The sequence below is a fragment of the Leuciscus leuciscus genome, assembly GCF_965113295.1.
Source record: "Leuciscus leuciscus genome assembly, chromosome: 14".
Lineage (NCBI taxonomy): Eukaryota > Metazoa > Chordata > Actinopteri > Cypriniformes > Leuciscidae > Leuciscus > Leuciscus leuciscus.
In genome coordinates, this window is record NC_138738.1 from 29,481,206 (window position 1) to 29,501,071 (window position 19,866).

Sequence of the window (19,866 nt, forward strand, 5' to 3'; positions counted from 1 at the left end):
CTATATAAAGCGGAACTGCAATGCTTGGGTCTGAATTCCTCATTATTATAGCTCCACAGGCCCCTTTTCTACCCCTTTTCTAATGTGCTTCTGAAAGCAACTCGTTTTGGTGCGGTCTCTTTAAATAATATTGAGACACTTCATACCCCGCCCCCTCTCCAGGTTGTAGCGGTGACACTCGGTTCAACTCCACCCCGTTCGGCCATTTTTGTAGTCTGGTAGCAGAGATAGGATTATCTAGCGCACAGAAACTTTTATACACACGTTATTAACAAAATGTCAACAACGGAAGACTTGTCCAGCCAGCCTTACATGTTCGAGCCAGAGCCGGAGCGAGATGAAAATGAAGACGACGAACCTGCAGAACAACGTCTTCATATGGATGTATCGCAATGGTGTGTACTGTATTTACACATGAAACTTTGGTCTTCCGACCTTTTACCACCGTGTCGATTTATTTTGATTAATATGTCCGAGGGAGAGAGAGCAAGACAGCGTCTAGTTTGGAGACGGTGATGTCTTGTTTACACTTTCGCCTGGCTCTGAAGAGAGAGAGTGAGCGCGCGCGCGACCGTGTCTCTCTCTCTCTGCTCGTTCTTTCAGTTAAACATGCTCTATGGGAAGCCAAACAAACCAAAAGTGGGACGAGACAGCGGGGGTTTACAGAGCTCGCGCCGCGCTGACATGTCATCTGCGCGGTTCTATGGTCCGAGCCGCGCGGCCGATTCGTCAGCGCAGCGCGGACGTGTTTCCTAGCGACACCCAATGGGCAGCGCGGCGCGAACAATCCTCACCAGCGCTGCGCTGACCAATTTAAACAGCGCAGCGCAAACCATACATGCAAATAAATGTACAATAAAGAAACCCCTCCTTCCTTACAAAAAAATTGGTTCTCTGCTGAAGTTTAGGAGTTTTTCTCTACAGAAGACAAAGAAGAAGAATGACAAGATGAAATGCATACATTTCTTATGTTTATTATCTTTAATAGTGTTAGTAAAGAGTGTTGTGTGTCGATACTTTGAAGAACTGCACATATGTATAGAGGCTACGGAAAGAGCTGTATAAAGCAGAAACTTCAATGACTTTCAATATCGTAGTCGTCTTGAGGAGCACGCCAACCTTCTGGTAATTATATCGGACAGTTTACATGTTCAGGTAATGTATTTTATTACTGTAGTAAGTTTTGCATTCAGCCATCATTATTTTGTAGACTTTAAGCTTTTTATGTCTGAATTCCATAATTAAAACGATCATTTGTTAATTTTGAATAAAATGTTAAAACTAAAGATCGATTTTATGTTATTAATATTTTGCGATATTGATTTATAGGGTGAATTCAGTGTGATTTGGACACTTTTTGCCATTGAGAATAATTGGAAAAAGTGTCCCTCCCAATCAACCTGAATACACACACACACACACACACACACAATATATATATATATATATATATATATATATATATATATATATATATATATATATATATATATATATATATATATATATATATATTGTGTGTGTGTGTGTGTGTGTGTGTGTGTGTGTCAATCAACCTGAATACACACACACACACACACACACACACACACACACACACTATATATATATATATATATATATATATATATATATATATATATATATATATATATATATATATATATTGTGTGTGTGTGTATTCAGGTTGATTGGGAGGGACACTTTCCAATTAATCTAAATAAAAAGCTTAAAGTCTACAAATGATGGCTGAATTTAAAACTTACTACAATAATAAAATACATTACCTGAACATGTAAACTGTCCGATATAATTACCAGAAGGTTGGCGTGCTCCTCAAGACGACTACGATATTGAAAGTCATTGAAGTTACCAATTATAGGTTTGTAAACATCTGGGATGCGTGCGCATCGTGGTTGCAGAAAGACCCGTTTAACAGCTGATCATTACACGGATACGGTTAAGAATAATACTAATAGCTCGATTTAAAACATTTTATATATATATTTGAGTTTATATTTAATTTTCGGAATGTTCTCCGCGTATTTTTTTTACCACTTTTGGTCCCGACATGCGCAGTAGAACCTGCGTGACGCCGTGTGACGTAGGGTGATAATTCCCCTATACATATGTGCAGTTCTTCAAAGTATCAACGCACAACACTACTCTTTACTAACACTATTAAAGATAATAAACATAAGAAATGTATGCATTTCATCTTGTCTTCTTCTTTGTCTTCTGTAGGGAAAAACTCCTAAACTTCAGCAGAGAACCAATTTGTAAGGAAGGAGGGGTTTCTTTATTGTACATTTATTTGCATGTATGGTTTGCGCTGCGCTGTTTAAATTGGTCAGAGCAGCGCTGGTGAGGATTGTTCGCGCCGCGCTGCCCATTGGGTGTCGCTAGGAAACACGTCCGCGCTGCGCTGACGAATCGGCCGCGCGGCTCGGACCATTGAACCGCGCAGATGACATGTCAGCGCGGCGCGAGCTCTGTAAACCCCCGCTGTCTCGTCCCACTTTTGGTTTGTTTGGCTTCCCATAATGCTCCTGTCACAAGCGCGGCAGTTCATCTAAATTAGACGGTGTAATGAAGCGTGTGGGTTACTACATCCAACAACCGAACATTTTAACTTACCCTCTCGTAACTTCTGCATCCTTTAGCTTGGACTACAAAATTGCAGCGAGAAATAATAATGGCGGATTGCTCGAAGTGTTGGGCCGGAAGTCAATGTCCTTATTTGGCAGTTCCGCTGCAAATACTGTGACGTGATAGTTCAAAAAACGTCATAGATAACAGAAAAATCTGAACCGGTTGAAAAATATTACCAAAACAGAATATAAAGATATCAACGAAGCACCTGAAGAGAATAATTTCATCTTTTCTGTACTTCTAAACACTCCAAATATACAACAAAATGCATTTAAGGGCTAAAAAAGTGCATTTAACATGATATGTCCCCTTTAAAGGGATTGTTCACCCAAAAAAAAAAAGTTCTGGCATCACTCTGTCGTGTCGTTCCAAGCACATAAGACTTATGGAAGTACAATATAAGACATTTTGATTAAATGTTTTCCATTTTAAAGGTTTTCCCCATAGATGAAAACGGTGAAGTGTAAATGGCCCATTAAGATAAGGCCTATTCACAATAAGATAAATAACATGCATTTAGAAAATAGATAGTGTGATTTTTCATTCCATGACAGTAGTTTGACATCATTTTTCATTTTCATTTCTTAAAAAAATAAGCAGTGGTGTGGTGGTAAGCACAAAATATATTATAATAACCTAAAACAGCCAATTTGATCATAAAACAAATCCTGAAGTCCATCATGACTGTGTGCCAAGGTCAATACGCCTCTTAAATAAATATTAGATAATTTTCCCTTTTTTATCACCAATAACAAACAGGAAGAGAAGTATGACAAAACCAGAAGGAAGCAGACATCTCTCAAAGGACACACTTATAAAGAGAAACCTCAAACATTTTGCCCCTCAGGTATGATGATCCCAATGCTTTATAAAAGTAGTGATGTTCTCTATTAGCATACTGTGACATGAGAAAGTGCTGGCTTAAAAAAAAAGACAAGAAAAGAAAAGAATCCTCTAAAGACAGAAGTTCAGAGGCTTTAAGGTCAATATTTTTTCCATGAAAACAATTTCTCAGGACAGCAGGATGCAACTCTAACGGCTGGATTTTGAAGTCACACTAAAGCAGGGCTCCAGACTAACATTTGGTGGCACCAGTACCTGATTTGGTAGCAATGTGGGTGGGGGGGATTTTAAATTATAAAGGTAATTTAATTATAAAATTACCAAAAATAAATTACTAAAATTTTGCATTAATAAGTGCAGTAACAAATAATATCACATGCTTATTTCTTGGAAATGCACATTTCACAGTAAAGCACTGAGCTTGAGCTGAGATGCAGATAAAATTAACTTTTATTAACAAAAGTAACATAACCCCCCCCCCCCCCCCCCCCACAAAAAAAAAAATGTGTCTCCACATTAAAAATGACATTTAAACTGGATAATATTTAGAGCTTTGAAGTTGTGGAAAAAGTGTGAAGCATTAGAATGTCCTTGGAAACTGCTTGAATTTCACTCTCAAAAGGTTGTATGAACTCCGAAATGATTAATGTAAAAACATTTGACTATTTCTGCCACAATACCGTGGTTACAGTTAGCATTGCTACATTAAATCCATGGTGAATGTTGGTGATTTGTTGACTGAAAAGCCTTCTACAACTTGTTCGTTCATGGCACAATATTTATCCTGGTTTCCACGTCAGCTCCGTTTGATCTGATATGGTTTGTAACAGAGAATTCAAATTTTAAATCTTTTCACTAGATCTCACAGTGATGTTTTAATAATGCAGGCAAATTTAAATGCTTCCTCACTGGACCTCCCAGCTAACAGTGATGCACGGTCAAGATTGGCCAAGAGTAAACCTGTTCTGAGCTAGCGCTGCGCTGTCTAATATCAGAGCTGGTAAACTGTCTGCAGCTCGAACATGAAGCGGTTTCATTCTGTTTTCATTTCATTTGCCGTTTGATGTTTTTCATATGCAACAGAAATGGCAGTATTTTTTTGTTGCAACGGCAAGAAAAAAAGGTTGCAGTCTGGAGCCCTGTTAAAGCCAGTGTGAAACATCTATGGTCTCACTGATTTATGTGAGACAAAACTCTCAAATACATACTTAATCTAGACTGAAGTTGGAAATTAGGCAAGGTGTTTCAGTTACACCAAGTGTCAAGCGTGTTCTCTAACACTCATGGTAACAAACATTAGTCTGTCTGTTTAGGGTTGGTTGGGGAGATTGAGTCATTCTGCTGCTGTTTATATGCAAAAAGATGATCAAGCCTTTCATTCATAGGCCCTTCTGTGATTTCATTGGCTACAATACATTCAAATTCGAAAGAACAGAATGTCTTGTTTTCTCAACTCACACATCACTGCATCAGTGTGGCTGATGAATTATTCTATATTTTTCTACAAAGCTGGCACCATATGTTAAGACAGTGTGTAGTGAAAGAGGCATCTGTCAATCATGTGTGTTCAATCATGCGGGTGCAGACAAGCACAAACCTCTCTTGCAACAGAGGAGAACATGGGTGGGACAATTAACCGCAGTCTGCTTTCACAATACTTTTAACTTTGATGTTATTTATGACAATGTACACTACACAGTATTTCATAAAGAATATGCATGAAAGATTAGAGCTTATCTAAACACACTAAAATTAATCCATTTGTCATGTGTTCAGCTAGTAATAAATGGGTAATAAACCTGAATGGGTTTCATAGAATCTGTGTAAAAAGTTAATGGTCAATTGCAGTATGACACAAAATGGCAAACAGTTATCTTAAAGAAATAGTTAAAAAAAAACAAAAAATCATCATTTATTTACCCCCATTTTGTTTTTATGATTATGAACAACACAAAAGAGTTATTTAGCAGAATGTTAATTATCTCTTTTACATAAAATGTTGACCACAAGGCCCCTATTGTCCACAACAATGTAGACTAATGCAGTAGGTTCCACTGGTTTATCTGATGTAATGATTTTCTAAAGCTTTTTTTTTTTACTTGCAATTTTGCAGATACTAAGAAAGTCCAAATAAAAGAGAATAAAATAATTATAATTAAAATAATTACATTTCAGAACTTTTAACAGCTGAATGTTACGTGTAAATGGCAACAGAAAGTATTTTCTTTGCACTAATTGCAAATAGCAGTATTTTCTTTTAACCAAGTTTAAATTGTTGTTAGAAGCTATCTATACTTAGCGCAAATAGTGGCAGATACTATTTGCACCTGTGTATAGTAGTATATTATAAAACAGTATGCAATAACAAATTCAGTGTATATGATTATATTTATTAATCATAAATGGATGCTGCCTTATTGGGACATTACTTGTCCCTATCCCTAAAGCCCTCCACTACACCTAACTCTATCCATTAAACACTTTATTCCCACTATTATATACCTGTTAGGATTTATTTCCACTTTTCAAATATTTTCTCCGAGCTGCTATGTAATAGGAAAATGGAGGAATAATGAGTTTGGAAAAATACAGATCAAAAGCTAACGCCAACCACCTTACTCTCCACATCACTGATCTGTTTTCACTTGGATTTATTCTGACTAAATCTGCTCACTAACAAGGCAGGCTATTTGCATTGGTGTAAATAGACACAATATTATAGAGCTTGGGATAACTAGAAAAATAAAAATGTATATTCATTATATGGTGTTTTAATATTTATTTATTTATTAATATGACTTCCTCATACATCCAGGCTTTAAATAAATAAAACCATTTTGAGGGGTAAATAAGAATAAGAAATATCTTGATTTTTATAGATTTAGCAAATCATTTTAAGTCAACTTGAGACACAATTGGAAGTTTGCTAAGGCCCCATTGTGGGCTCTGGACTACTGGTTGAGAACCACTGATCTAAATGAACATTCAAATATGACATCAAGATGTTAGACCAGTTTGATGTCAATGACATCAAAGTTAATTGGTTATTGTCTTGTGACCAAACATCATTGAGGTCAAACCTGCCGCAACACATCATGACATATTTGAATGTACACTAATGTAATTTCCTGTAAGGGATCAATAAAGTATCAACAACAACAATACAATTTACGAATAATAATTTCAGCAACTGACTTTACAAACAATTTATGTCTGTTCCTCACATAACTCTATCATACAGCTTCAGAATGTGTTTCATTAATCAAATGGACAACTTATATTAAATAGTTGTAGTGATGTTTTGTTCCTTTTGTCCATTCCCTTTCGCTGTCATTGAATTGGAAAGGGGCTGCATAAACATTCTTCAAAATTTCTCCTTTTGTTTTTCACAGAAGAAAGTCAGTCATACATGTTTGGAACCACATGGACATTTTCACTACTCTGTTGATTTTCCATCTCTTTCCAAGTCTCAGCTCACAGACTTTCCTCGTTGAGAGAAACTCTTTTATACACAGATATGAAAAAAGACTGAGGAAAAGAGAATAATAATAGGGAGAGAAAGACAGATGAAAGCTGTCAGAGAAAGGGTAACCTTGTCACAATGGATGAGCAGAGAGGGGAGGTTAACCTTGATAACTGCAAATCAGGAGCAGGGATGAAAGCAGGAGCCGTATGCATGAGCAGCATTGCCTGAATGACCTCAGACACAAATGACATTATGAGCCCAGAGGGTGAAAAACACCAATACACCAGCACGCGCACACACATCTCTATGTAGCCCATAAACACAGAGTCTCTGACTCAGAGTCACAGACAGCGGATGAGCACATTTATCAAAGCACACTGAAAGAACAAAGAGCCTGTGAGAGAGCTGTCCTCACTCTGTCCACAGAAGATCGATAGACCAATAGACTGGGAAAGAGGATGTGCTTTTAAAACATGACACCCAAGGCCAAGCATTGAGGCTGCCTGTACAGTCATGACACAGCTTTTGATTCGCTTTCAGTGGCAAGTAAAAGAGCCATTAGAGGTGGTTCAGTGTACAGTGTATTTTTTTAAAGGAATAGTGATAGAATAAATAAAAAATCTGTTATTATTTACTCACCTTCCTGTCAAACCCTTGTGTGGCTATTTATTTATTTTCATTTTTGTCTGGTTCAAAAATCTGGTTCTGAAAACAGTTTATTTACGAATCTGACTGATTCCCCCAAAATCTCAAAAGTCTCACAGACCTTTTCCCTGAAATGTGTATAGTGCCAGAGAAAAAAAAAAAGACATTTCTAAAAGTATCTTCTTTTATTTTCCACAGAAGAACGTCAGCCATTCAGATTTGGAACAACATGAGGGTGATTAAATCATAACAGAATTTTCATTTTCAGGTGAACTGACACTGCTTACACTCCCTTTAACTGCTGTGTTCTCGATAAACTGTAATAGCTCTGTTAATGCACTGTGGCACTGTGCTGCAATTCATTTTTTTACAGTGTAAATATCATGTAACAGACGCTTATACCTAAAGTAGCTCACAATACTCTTAATACGAGCTATTTATACCAAGGACAATGACTATAATGATACCTATTACTATAAAGTTTCAATCATTCTAATTCTATGAGAAAAGCGAAGTTCACACTGCAGCTATAACGATAACATGAGAGGAAAAATATCGTTGGAAACTGGAGCCACTTTCAGAATGTATTTTGGATCTGATGAATGATAAAAAAATATTGATAGACAATCAAAATCCAATCAAGTTTAAAGAGCTCAAGCATTTAATGAGGCAGACCACATAAAATAAACAGAACATTACCGTCCGATGGTGGGGAGTGGACGCTAATATAGTTATCATTATAGTTATCGTTTTTGGTGTGAACAGGCCTTTATCTGGGATTAGGCATCTTTCTCACTGGCACAATGGTGATGATCTCAGTGTTCATATCGTGTGGGTTTGAACCCACAACTTTAGTTACCAACCCAGATCTTCCACCACCACACAACCTCTACCGTGCTACAGTTAGCTTTATAAAAAAAAAAAAAATAGGCTACAAACAATGGAGTCCTATAGGTGGCATTTTATTAAGCTGGCAAGCTCTACTTTTAAACAGTTCATGTTCTCGTCCAGCGATGGTCTGCCAATGACCAAAATAAGCCAGAGCCAACAAAGAGCCATCAAAACAGCTATTTAATAATGATCTTAAATATACAAGAAACAGTGACACATGCTGCATAGTCTCACTGCAGAGGTTCTTGCCCTCCATCCTCCCATTTCCTGTCTTGGACTCCATGCAGAGATTCATGTGTCAGTAATTAAGAGGAGCATGTAACAATCTTCATAAGGAAAGTGAGGGAGGGGAGAAAAGGATGTTCTAGAGAGGTTAAGGTCAAAAGGGTATAGAGCTGGGGCCCATTTACCCTGACAAGAAAGGGGTGGTGCAGTTTGTGTGTGAGTGGACATCTTACAAATAGATGTCAGCAGGAAAGCAAAATGGAGTTGAGGATGTCCTTAATTGCTCTGTCTGTCTCCGAAAGAGATGATTTTGCACTCAACAAGCATCTCTCTTTATATGTGTAGATATCTTGATGGCTGCTAAATCTGCCTGCCTGTTTGAATTCTTCATGCACGTACAAAAACGCTATTAGAAAAAAAGTTTGGAAACAATTATTTTCTAATATTTATAAGTCTCTTATGCTCATTAAGACAGCATTTATTTGATCAAAATACAGTAAAAACAGTAATATATATAACTATTTTCTATTTGAATATATTTTACTGGAGCCATTCTCTCCAGTCTTCAGTGTCACATGATCCTTCAGAAATCATTCTAATATGCTGATTTGGTGGTCAATATTCTTTTTCTTCTATTTTTATCAATTTTTGCTGCTTAATATTTTTGTTGAAATCATGATACATTATACCATTCAAAAGTTTGGGTTAAGTAGGATTAAAAAAAGAAAGAAAACTATGTTTTATTGGGCAGAGATGCATTAAAATGATCAAAAGTGAGAGTAAAGACATTTATAAATAATGTTACAAGAGATTTCAATTTCAAATAAATGCTGTTCTTTTGAACTTTTTCAAAGCATCTCGGTTTCCATAAAAATATTAACTGTTTTCAAAATTGATAACAATAATAAATGTTTCACCAAATCAGCATATTCGATCGTGTGACACTAAAGCCTGGAGTAATGGCTGCCATGACATCACAGGATTAAATGTTAAAATATATTCAAATAGAAATCAGCTATCTTTAATTGTATAATATTTCACAATGTTTTATAGTATTTTGGGAAAAAAATCTTAAATGATTCCAAACTTTTGACCATAAGTGTAGATGAGATTGAAACACTAATCAAAAGACTCTCCATTTCAGTTTAATTCACCCATGTGCTTGCTTAAACCATGCAGTTGATGTGAAGATTAAACAGGACGTTGAGGAAAAGATGCAACTGCCATTCGCACGGCTCATTTACTACCATCTGCATGTCAACTGTCTTTAGCTTGTTCATCCCAGGTGGTTAAACCAAGTCTTTGGGGTAATGCATGACAAGGAACGCGAGTTACATAATCAGATTACTTTTTTCAATAACTAGTAAAGTAACACATTACTTTTAAATTTACAACAAAATACCAGAGTTACTTTTTCAAATAAGTACAAGAGTTACTTTGTTTTACCATTTATTGACTGACACCTCTCCTGTCCCAATGTTGAGAGAAATCAGAGGCGTTGTCTGCGCAGTCTAAACATGATGGTTATTGTAGTTCTAGACTGAGCATGCATTTACTCGTCTCACTTGCACAAAAACAGATTCAGTTTTCCTCAAAATGAATAAAAGCAGTGAAATGCCAACTCAAAATATTAGGCAAATCTGCAAGAATGAAATATATTAAATAACACAAATATACTTTATGTATTTAATCTCACTTTATAACCAATGTCTTTGCTGCTGACCTTCGATGATCCAATTCAGCCATGCCAATAAGCAAAAATAACTTAAGATGTTTCTTTCTCTTTTTTATTATTATTGCTGAATAAAGAGTGTTAAACGTCTTACTCTTCATTAATCCAGAATGGCAGGACAGCTGAAAGGTTTGTTTGAGCTGCAGCCTCAACTGAAAAGGCATGAATTTGCATTTCCTTCAGCCTGAATCTTATTCATTCCACTCTTGAAGTGAAAGGGCCTTTACGTTTGCCAAAAATGTAACTTTTTTTTATATACAAAAAACAAACGAGCAAGCAACCTCCACGATATATCAACACATGATTCTGCAAATAACAGCATAAAAGCTCTGACGGCAACTTTAGACCCATTAAACCCGAGGTCAAAACGAAGTCAACACTGTATGATCAGCGCTGGAAATTCTGGGACACATTAGTCTCCACTTCACAGCCAGGAGAATTGAGTCTCCTCTAAACTCACACATACATTAAGCCCCAAGACACAGCTGATCGATCGTTCACCTCTCTCCCCTGTGTGATTAACAGATGGGAAACTAATTAGGTTTTACAACAAAAGCCTTTAAATTACTGCTTCCTGCTTACACACCCTTGATGTTGAAGGTTTTATTTCTGCATCTCTGAAGGTTTTGAATTTCTCACATGAAAACAGGCAATAATTCAGAAATATCAGAGAGATGGAACTATCATAATGAAGAAAAAAAGTATCATTAATAAAAGAAAATCATTGAAAAGAAAATGTTAATTAATTAAGCAGTCCGGCAGTATTTTTATTTCTAAGGGGGAAAAAAACACTGCTTATTAATATTTGAAAACATCAAGTGGTGCAACCAACATGCAAAAACAAAGGAAATAATATCAAAGAGAGGACCACTGCAGGCCCTCATGAACACAATTCAATATCTAAAAAATCTAATAATTTAAATAAAATATCAAATAAAAAGGTTATATTATATTTATGATGATGATAATATTAATAATTCATGATACTAATTGTTACCTGGAAAAATACACTACCATTCAATGCTAATTTTGTGAAATATTACAATTTAAAATGAATGTTTTCTATTTTAATATATTTAAAATTTTTAATTTATTCATTTGATGGCAAAGCTAAATTTTCAGCATCATTACTCCAGTTTTCAGTGTCACATGATCCTTCAGAAATCATTCTAATAAGCTGATTTGGTGCTCAGATAACATTTCTTATTATTATCACTGTTGAAAATAGTCAAAACATTGATACTTTTGAGAATTCTTTGAGGAATAGAAAGTTCATAAGAACAGAATTTTGCTTGAATTAGATTTTTTGTAACATTTTAAATGTCTTTACTGTCACGTCTGATCAATGTAACGCATCCTTGCTAAATAAAGGTATTAATTACTAAAAAAAAATTGAGTATAGTGTAGTGGTAGAGTATATTTTGGAAAATAATGATTAATATGAGTACGCTCACATTTATTCAAGGTGTAAAGTTAGTATGTTATTAAGTTTCACTTGATACACACCACATGACATTTTTAGTCAAACATTTTTTTTGTGAAAACAGTATAAAAGTTTTCCAAAACCATATGAAACTAACAAGAATATTAGAGGTGTGCATCTTAGCTTGCCTCACGGTGCACCTCCTGCACTTTATTTTTTACATTTATGCATGATCTTTTCATAAAAAACAAAACCGAAACATCAGACGCAAGTGCTTTGATTCCTAAAGACACGCACAACTTCTTTATTAATATATAATAAGAGTAGCCTACTTTATTTACAATAACACAGCAGATTAATATGTATTTATTTACATTTTTATATATATATATATATATTCTTTTGTAAAAAAAAGAAATTATATTCCACAGCTCTAATGAATACACAATATTTCTAAGCATGTGCTTTAAATCATACACTCTTATTTGCCATTGTGTTAGGCTCTTACAAATAGATAAAGAAGTCTAAATAAACAAGTGTCTTACCAAGTGTATCTTTGAGATTTTTCACCAGAGAACCTTTCTTCAGACTGTTCTTGCGTTCAACGTAATTGGAAGGAACAAAGCCCGTTCTGTTGGATGCATTTCGCACTCGCCACCACGTTTTTGAGTCATCGAGAAGCCACAAGCGCTCATTTTTCCTAATGTCAAGTTCCTGGTCTTGTTGTGCCGTATAGTCCCACTTGGCAATAACAATCGCCTCCTCTGACATCTTTCATGGAGTCCCTCTGAAATATAAATAAAAGAAGAAATTAGAATCCTCATCCAGCCAAATGACTTTTAATAGACTAATGGAGAGTGTCCTGGACTCATGAACAGCCATGCAGATTTTGGGAACTAGAGTGCAGCTCTGTACAGGCTATCCCTAGACACTGAGCAGCAACCGCAGGAGTGACAGGATGGATCAAGAGCCCTGCTAGCCTGGAGGTAAAGCTTGTTTCTAAATGAACGACTCTAAATGTGCAAGTCTCTCTCTCTTCCTCTCACACACTCCCCATGAACAGCAGCCTTGGCCCTCAAACAGCTTTTAAAGCCTCCCCTTTTTACCTATCTTAAACACAGTAAATTATTCAGCAGATACAATGAAGGAGAGAAAAAAAAGAGGGATATTGAAAGAACCGAAGAAAATGAATGATCATTTCAGAATGCTATAAGGAATTAATTAAACAAATCCATGTGAACATACTGAGCAACCCACATTTATGAGCAGGGTGAAAAAAGAAAAGAAAAAAGAAAAATTGAGATAATAGCTAGCAACATAACTATAAGAAAAAGAAAAGGAAAACAAAAGAAGGAAATATAGCTTTAAAGCATTAGTTCATCCAAAAATGAAAATTCTGCCCTCATGTTGTTCCAAAGACTTTTGTAGATATTTTTTATATTCTCTCATTGCTTTTGTCCATCCATTGAAAGTCAACATGATCAACATTATCAATCTTCAAAAAGTATATAAAGATATAGTAAAAATTTACAAATAATCCATATTATGTAGTTTATACAAATCTTCTGAAGAAACACTATATCTATATGAATCTATATAAAGAACAGATTTTAATTTAGGTTTTTATTTACATACAAAACATTAATGAACGCACATACATGGAGCACATCAAATATGGTAAATGGAAACTCAAATATGCATGCTTAATGCACAGGAAGAAAAACCTCATTGGTTCTTGTGCATCAAGCATGAACTTCTGAGATAAATAAGTGAAAAGTTTGAGAGTAAATGGCAGTAAAATGTTCCTTTTTGTGTTAACTATCCATTTAAAGAAATAAACCCATGAACACAAAATAAGTGTTTTGTAGCTTTCAGTCATATTTGTATTTGTGTTTGCTACTTTTAAAATGCATTCCACCACAGATTACATACTAAGGGACATGATCTAATTACCTAATAACTTTTCAATACTAGGAGATTTGTTTCATGTTTTGAGTATACTTTATAAAAATCTACCAGTGCTTTAAAGGTGCAATGCGCAACATTTCATGTTAAAAATACCTGTTTTTCTAACCCATACATGCTTAAACAATTGCCTGATGGGCTGAATGAGCCCTTCTCTGATCACTGCGATTGCCTCTATAATCCTGTACAGTAAAATAAATAAGAGGGATTCGGGACGGAATTTGAGACTGGGCGTGACGTCATGCGCGTTCACGCTCACCTGGCTATGTCTGGCAGGTTTGTGTATTCGCCGCCATTCTCCATATTAGCGAAGACAACTCGAGCGACAAAACTTTAGTAAACTTTCGACAAAAGTAGAAGATGGATTCAAAGAGACCGGCTTGTAGTTCATTCCAAACCCCAATGCAAACTCCACGTAAGACAAAGAAAAGAAAACTTTTGTCTAGTGCCACCAAAAGGGCCAAATAAGACGAGAGTCAACATCGGGAAGGCTTTCAACAAATGGAGAGATCTCCGGTCTGCTCCAGGGCTCAAACGGGATCCTCAGTTGGCTTTTTTCTTGATAAAACGGTAAGATATAGCCCAGTCTCTAATGTCTGATACGGCAAATCTATGACAACAAATGACGATGCGTAAAATGTGTAATGCTTTAGCGTAAGCTAGATAAATGTACAATCAGAATTGGTTTTACTACCATTGTCAGTGAACAGGTTCATAAACTAGGAATTGTCTTCGGAAGAATAGTACAACATGAAACATAAAACATGTCCCATAAAAGATGCTATTGTGACCTTGCCCAGGGACAGCAGTTGAAAAGTATTGACACATTTCACATAAATGTTCTCAGTGTGTATTGTCCCTATCAAAATATCTACTAAATAAATCAGCACTACATGTAGTTTAGTGGTTCGCTATTCGAGTAAAACATTTCAAGATTCTTGAGTGTGATATAAAATGCTGATATATAAGTTAGATAATTAGACACAAATTTTGAGCAAATTACTGCCTAATTAGGATGTATTGCTATTGGAATATGCTACTTAGCAGATCAATAAAACAGGCTAAACCCCCGCAAATCTTCGGCGGATTAGCCTGTTTGGCTTTTATGGTAACGTCATAGTGCCATTTGATTGTTTATTACCTTGAGACATTTGAGTGTACTTTGTTGACCAACTGTGTATGGTATGATTATTATTTTGAGCTTTTACAAAGTAATAACTTATATTGTTCATGAATGTGTTTCCATATTAATACAATCATAAGTGGATACAGTAAACACATAAAACAGTTCAACATGGAGATAGATGGAAACAAAAACCAAAGTTTTCTACTACCCCCGTTTTCCCCTCACACATAAGTGTGTAATTTACTCAAAGGCCTTTCCTTTCACATATTTAAAATGCCTTGCAGATTTATAACTTTATTACCTCTGAAGACATTATGACTGTAAACAAAAGATTTGTGCGGCTGATGCTCCTTTGGTTATGAACAGCTCGTGCAAGCGTGCGTGTGCGTGTGGTCCATGAGCGTGCACACCTCTGGTTGCAGTTTCGCTTGTCGCCAGAGGGGGCATAGTTCTGCAAAAACTCAGAGACTTGCACATTGCACCTTTAAGAGAAAATAAAATACGATACTGAAAAAAGCCTAAACATTGCATTAAGAAGTTTAACAACTTTATTCATGAAGTGTCCGCTGTTCCCTGCAGACTGGAGCTGGAACAGGGCCTATATAATTTAAGTTCCCAGTAGAGATGCACTGATGCATCTGCCAATTTTTTTATCAATTTAAAACTATCAGCATATCGGCTATAGTATGAAACAAGCAGATATAACAAACAAGTTTATTAATTAACTGCATGAGGGCATGGAGATGTGCTGCATACTGTTTTTCTCAGGGTAAAATAATGTTGTTAATGCTGTCTTATTTGTTTTTTGTTATTTTTATCTTTTTCCCTCTCTTATAATTTAATGCTGAATGGATCCAATCCATGTTCAGTGAAAATGAATAAATACCTTTATGTTTTTGAGCTTTAATAATTTAAAACATTATCAAAACAGTAATTAAATAATTGAGCAAGTAACAAATATCTGTATCGGAATCTGGGCTCCGGGGGGTTAATAAAGGCCTTCTGAAGTGAAGCGATGCGTTTGTGTAATAAAAACATCCATATTTCAAACTTTATTGACTAAAATAACTATCTTCCGGCAGACGGCCTAAGCAAGTCGACTTGCGGCAAAAGAGCAATTTTAAGACATAGCCTACACACAATTGTGTCACTTGATGCAATGTATGATGTAGGATGTGTGAGTAGCGTAAGCTTTGACGCCTCTCGCGGTTCAAACAAACAGGGCTGGGCAACGAACTCAAGCTCCTCCGATATTTCTTTTAAAAAATTCTCGTTTTAGACTTTTAATTCGTGACTGGTGTTTTGTTTTTCTCTATCCTCTGCGCTTCCGCATTCGTAATTACGTAATGCGTCAGGTCAAGGGTCAAGGCTAGTTATTTTAGTCGATATTTTTCTTGCACGAACAGATCGCTTTACTTCAGAAGACCGTTATTTACCCCCCCAGAGCTGTGTGGAGCACTTTTATCATGGATGGATGCACTTTATGGACTTTAAAACAGAAATCGGCCATTCACTGCCATTATAAAGCTTGGAAGAGCCAGGACATTTTTTTATATAACTCCAATTGTATTCGTCAGAAAGAAGAATGTCATATACACCTAGGATGGCTTGAGTGTGAGTAAATCATGGGCTAATTTTCATTTGGGTGAACCATCCCTTTAACTACGGCCTATTGGCCCAAACTACCCCTTTCAATAAGAAATACATTAACACATGACATAAACCTGTGCTTCCTTGTCAAGCTATTTCTTTAAAAACAAGGACTCTTAAGTGGCATTCCCTCAGACTTCCTCGTACGTGTGTGTTTGAGAGAGTGCAGTGAAAAAGGCTTTATAGGACCATGATGGCACTGTGTGACAGTGCTGCTTCCAGCTCCAGGGACACACTCAATACGTTGTTGTCCAATTACTCTGACAGCTGCCACACACAAACACAGATGCAGGCTGAGCAGCGAACAGTGGACACTTCATGATCCTGTACACAAACACTAGCCACTTCATCATTAAACAGCCCGCTGCCTGCCTAATGTGACAGCAGGCTACCTCATCCATAACGCCAGCACAAAATGACGAAATGCATGTGTGTTAAAGTGGGCCGTCCGTAACGCCACAAATTACAGGTCTTGTTAACTACTCTCAGATATAAAATGACAGCTTCCAAAAGACAGCAGACCTCAGGTATGACTATAAACTGCTACTTTAGAAGTTTAAGAGCTAACAAGCACAGCAGTCACCTTCCAAAACTACTGCCAGATCTTCATGTTCCACTCTCTCCCATTCCCAGTGGCGTAGGGAAACCTGTCAACTCACAGATAAAGCTGTCATGTGTGTCAACACCGGGTCGATACAATTACAATGACTGCCTGACAGCCAGCATTTTAAACAGCAAGGGATAAAATCTCCTCTTAAACAAGCATGTCATCTCCTAGATCTTTCCATTCCTTGTGTGGTGTTGAAAGAGAAACCTGCCCTCACAGAGTGGAAAACTTTTCTTTATTTTTTTCTTTCACTGACACCTGTCAAACTGGGGTCTGGGTAAACAGAGGACACTTATTGCTTACAATGCAGCGTTATATCCCTGTTGCTTACCCATGGTGCTAAGCTCATACAGCCAAATTGTCTAAAATCCTAATCTGGTTATGCAACATGATTATGGATCCAAAATCCACTTTTTTAAAAGCATACACATTAAAGTGGAGGGAATAAAAATCAATCTCCATTTCCACTAAATGACAGCACTATAAGGACTGACTAGGAAGGGCTACTTTTCAAATAGGCGCATGACTTCAAATGATGTTACTACATACCTACTAGTTTTAGCATTCATTTTAAATCAGTTTGCATGTCAAAGTCAAAAACATCAATTACACACATGCTTCAGACTTTCATTAATGAAACTACAAATGCGTTTTCTATAAAAATGTACAGGGATTATTCAGTAGGTGAATGCATTGGTCATGTTTTCTGTAAGCGTTTTATTTTTTAACAGCCACGGACAGCATCTGCCACTCAATGCACGTTTTTATGCTCGATGCGACCCATCCCAGATGTCACACACACCCATCACAATGTGAAGCATCACATTATGCTTTATCATTCTTACACTGCTCTATATTTTCCGCAAAAGACGGGCAGCTCATATATAATATCAGCTGCTAATATATAAAATCATCTAAACTGACTAAAAAATAGAAGTGAGAAAGTTTGTCGAACACTACATTTACCTTACACAGTAGATAAATAAGTTAGAGAAGATGAGCCAAAAAAAAGCACAGAGAAATGCATTTATTGTAACACTTTTGGTTGTTGTATATACGGATGTCATTTTAAACAAACTATTTCTAATAAAAAAAATATATCCATGCGCGGACTGATGGCCCTTTCCATGTAGCCAATGAGCTGCATGCTCCCTTTAGCTCTATAATTTAAACAGTCTTGCATCGTGTTTGCATGACTGATGCCTCATTTACAAATGAATCACTCTTTGGAGTTGATTATGTTTAAAGACTTGATCAAACAGGTTGGCAAAACTGTCTAAATTGGTTTGCGAATCATTTTGAATTATTTGTTCAGTTTCCTGCATGCACTGATCGTCTGAAGTGGTTTCTCACTCTGAGTCGTAACAGGAAATTTAAGAAATCAGCAAATGCATCCTATTGTTTGCCAATGATAAAGATCAGATGAAGAAGATCTGTCAATGTGCATTTGATTGTTAAGTGTTCAGAGCATGAGCACATGTGAAGTGTTTTCACTCTTTCTTCTCTGTGTCAGAGGTTCCTTTTACTTGCCTTTGAACACAAAACTCTGCTGGTTAACTTTATTTTGACATAAATAATCCAAATGTAGCTGTATACGTTCTTATACAAAGCAAAGGACATGCAATGATATTGTGGATACAGAAATTACAGAATTAATGCTTATCCCTGTGTTTGTTGAAAATATAAAGAATTATGATAATATAATCATTTAAATAAATTTAATATTATCTTAATAATAACGTTATTGTATAGAGTAGTTTTTTCATTTGATACTTATTTACTCTCACTCAAGTAACTATTAAGATTATTACTTTTATTTTGAGTAAATATTTCTATAAGTACTTGTACTTTTACTTGAGTACAGTTTTTGGATACTCAACCCACCTCATTACCCTCTTTATAAAAAAACAAAAAAACATAAGAAATGCTTTGCCATTTTTTATTTTACATACAGCTCCCCACCTCTCTAAGTCAGCTTACAGTGGACATTATTTATGTATATTTGTGCAGCAGTATGTTTTAAATGCTCAAAGTAAAAGCTCAGTAGTGATTCAGTTTTGTTCCTGTAGAAGCACCTCAAGAGCATCAATATCTAGTTTGACACTTTTTGAAATTCCTACCAGTGTTAACCCCAAACCTTGGTATTTATGCAGGAGGGTTCAAAGGAACTATGTCCTGATTTCATTTCACTCCTAAAAGGGTTGAAAAAGCCACACCATTTTTTTTTTTATAAGAACACTTCTAGCTACAGTGTGCCAAAATTAGTCAGATTAGTGATGCTCTAAAAAAAATTGTTGTTACTGAGACTGAAATTTAAGTTTTCATTTAGCCAAAAACCAAAACTAAACTCCTTTATTCTACTCAATTTTTTTGTTGAAATTTAAACCTTTAAATGGTGTCTGTAATGAAAACGTACTTTCGTGACTGATTTATTTAAACATACATAAATAATAAATAAATCAAGACATTAATAATAAATGATCAAGACATTACTAACAGGTTAAGTGAAAATAAAATAAATATGTATTTACATATACACACATATACATATATATATATATATATATATATATACATATATATATGTGTATGTGTATGTGTGTGTGTATGTATGTATGTATGTATGTATGTATGTATTTAT

General features: G+C 35.8%; 1 protein-coding gene across 1 annotated transcript in view; it reads right to left on the reverse strand.

The window, feature by feature from the left end:
* nck2b (NCK adaptor protein 2b) overlaps positions 1-19,866 on the reverse strand; it is a 60,972-nt gene that overhangs the window by 6,408 nt on the left and 34,698 nt on the right. Inside the window, exon 2 of the mRNA XM_082136968.1 lies at positions 12,423-12,664. Within this exon, the coding sequence (XP_081993094.1) occupies positions 12,423-12,648 (226 nt within the window). The 5' untranslated portion in view covers positions 12,649-12,664. The remainder of the gene's footprint in view (positions 1-12,422; positions 12,665-19,866) is intronic.